At 44.1% G+C, this 1,724-nt stretch overlaps 1 protein-coding gene across 1 annotated transcript; it reads right to left on the minus strand.

Annotated features, from left to right (window-relative positions):
• Window positions 1-278: 278 nt before the first annotated feature.
• OR5A2 (olfactory receptor family 5 subfamily A member 2) lies at window positions 279-1,253 on the minus strand. Its single transcript, XM_055291175.2, is given in 1 exon segment — window positions 279-1,253. A coding segment is annotated over 1 exon segment (975 nt).
• Window positions 1,254-1,724: the final 471 nt, after the last annotated feature.

Consider the following 1,724-nt stretch of genomic DNA (forward strand, 5'->3'; position numbering starts at 1 on the left):
ATACATACAAACTCTGTTTTGACATTCCAGGATATTTTTTGTCATTGTGAAGTTTTCTGCTAGGCAGAGCATTTAAAATCTGAAACTATACAATGCTATTCATTTTACAAAGCAACAATGGCCAAAATGTTTTCTAATAGCCAACAGGCAAACTATCAGTGAAATCTTAAGCAGGAGGGAAAAAAGCCTGATTCCCACAATTCATTCTATAGATCAACTAGTTTAAAATTACATAAATGTCTGCACAATTGACCCAGCTCACAGCTTCATTGTAAACATTAGTCCAAGGTCATAAAAATGAATGGTCCACCATGAGAAATCCCAGGGTCCCTTTCCATGGCTTTCCTCATGGCATTTTTAATCTCCTTATTCCTAAAACTGGAGATGATGGGATTCACCGCAGGGATCACCAAGGCATAGAATATGGTCACCAGCTTGTCCCTGTTTAGGGAGTAGTTGGAACTGGGTCACATGTACCTGAAGAATCCAGAACCATAGAAGAGGGTCACAGCAGTCAGGTGAGAGGCACAAGTGCTGAAGGCCCTTGTCCTACCTGTAGCTGAGCTGATCTTCACAACAGTGGCAACAATGTAACCATAAGAGATGAGGACCACTAGCACAGACACTATTCCAACGACAACACTGACTATGAAGGTCACCACCTCACTGGTGAAGGTATCAGAGCAGGACAGATCCAGGACTGGAGGGAGGTTACAGAAAAAGTGGTTGATCATATTGGGACCACAGAAATCATGCTGATAGACAGAGTATGTTTCAATGAAAGAACTAAGGAATCCACCCACATAGGCGCCAACCGCCATCTTTAAACAAAGTGTATGGGATATGAGGACTGTGTAAAGCAAGGAGTTGCAGATTGCAGCATACCGGTCACAGGCCATAGCTGCCAGGAGAAAGCATTCAGTCAGCCCCATCCCACAGGAGACAAAGTACTGAGTGTCACAACCAACAAAGGAAATGGTTTTCTGCTCTGTGATGATGTCAGACAGTATCTTGGGGGCAGTGGAGGACACATAGCAGATGTCCAGGAAGGACACTTTACTGAGGAAGAAGTACATGGGCGTGTGCAGGTGAGAGTCCATCTTAATGAGGGCAATGAGGCTTAAGTTCTAGGCCAACGTCAGGAGGTAGAGCCCCAGAAATAACACAAAAAGGAAAATCTTCATTTGAGGATGGTCTGAAAGTCCCAGGAGGATGAATTTTGTCACAATTGTGTTGTTTCTTCCTACAGCCATAGGCCTGCTTCCTGCATAAAGGAAAGAAGAATCCTGTGGTCAGGATTGCAAAAAATTCATAGAATGATGAAAATTTGGACTAGCACAGTCAGCACAATTATAGGAAAGAAGGGATATGAACAGGTTCTCCATGAAGGGAAAAGGGGAGCAGTACCTAAGCTGCCTGAGATGGGCTGAGCCATTGTGGTCAAGAACAAACAGCAATCAATATTTCCTGGGCAAGAAAAGCAGCAGAGAGAAGAGGGTTCATTCAATATTTAAAGACAGTGATAAGCAAGAGACAACTTTGATGTCATCAGGCCAGAACAGACGATCACTGTGAAGACAACAGGTAAGCCCATACATATCTGGCAGTTAAGAAAGACAGACTGGCACTGATGTAAGATCAAAATGAGGAAACAGGCCAGGCGCAGTGGCTCACTCCTGTAATCCCAGCACTTTGGGAGGTGGAGGCAGCCCGATTGCTTGAGC

This window comes from Symphalangus syndactylus, chromosome 1, assembly GCF_028878055.3.
Source record: "Symphalangus syndactylus isolate Jambi chromosome 1, NHGRI_mSymSyn1-v2.1_pri, whole genome shotgun sequence".
NCBI lineage: Eukaryota > Metazoa > Chordata > Mammalia > Primates > Hylobatidae > Symphalangus > Symphalangus syndactylus.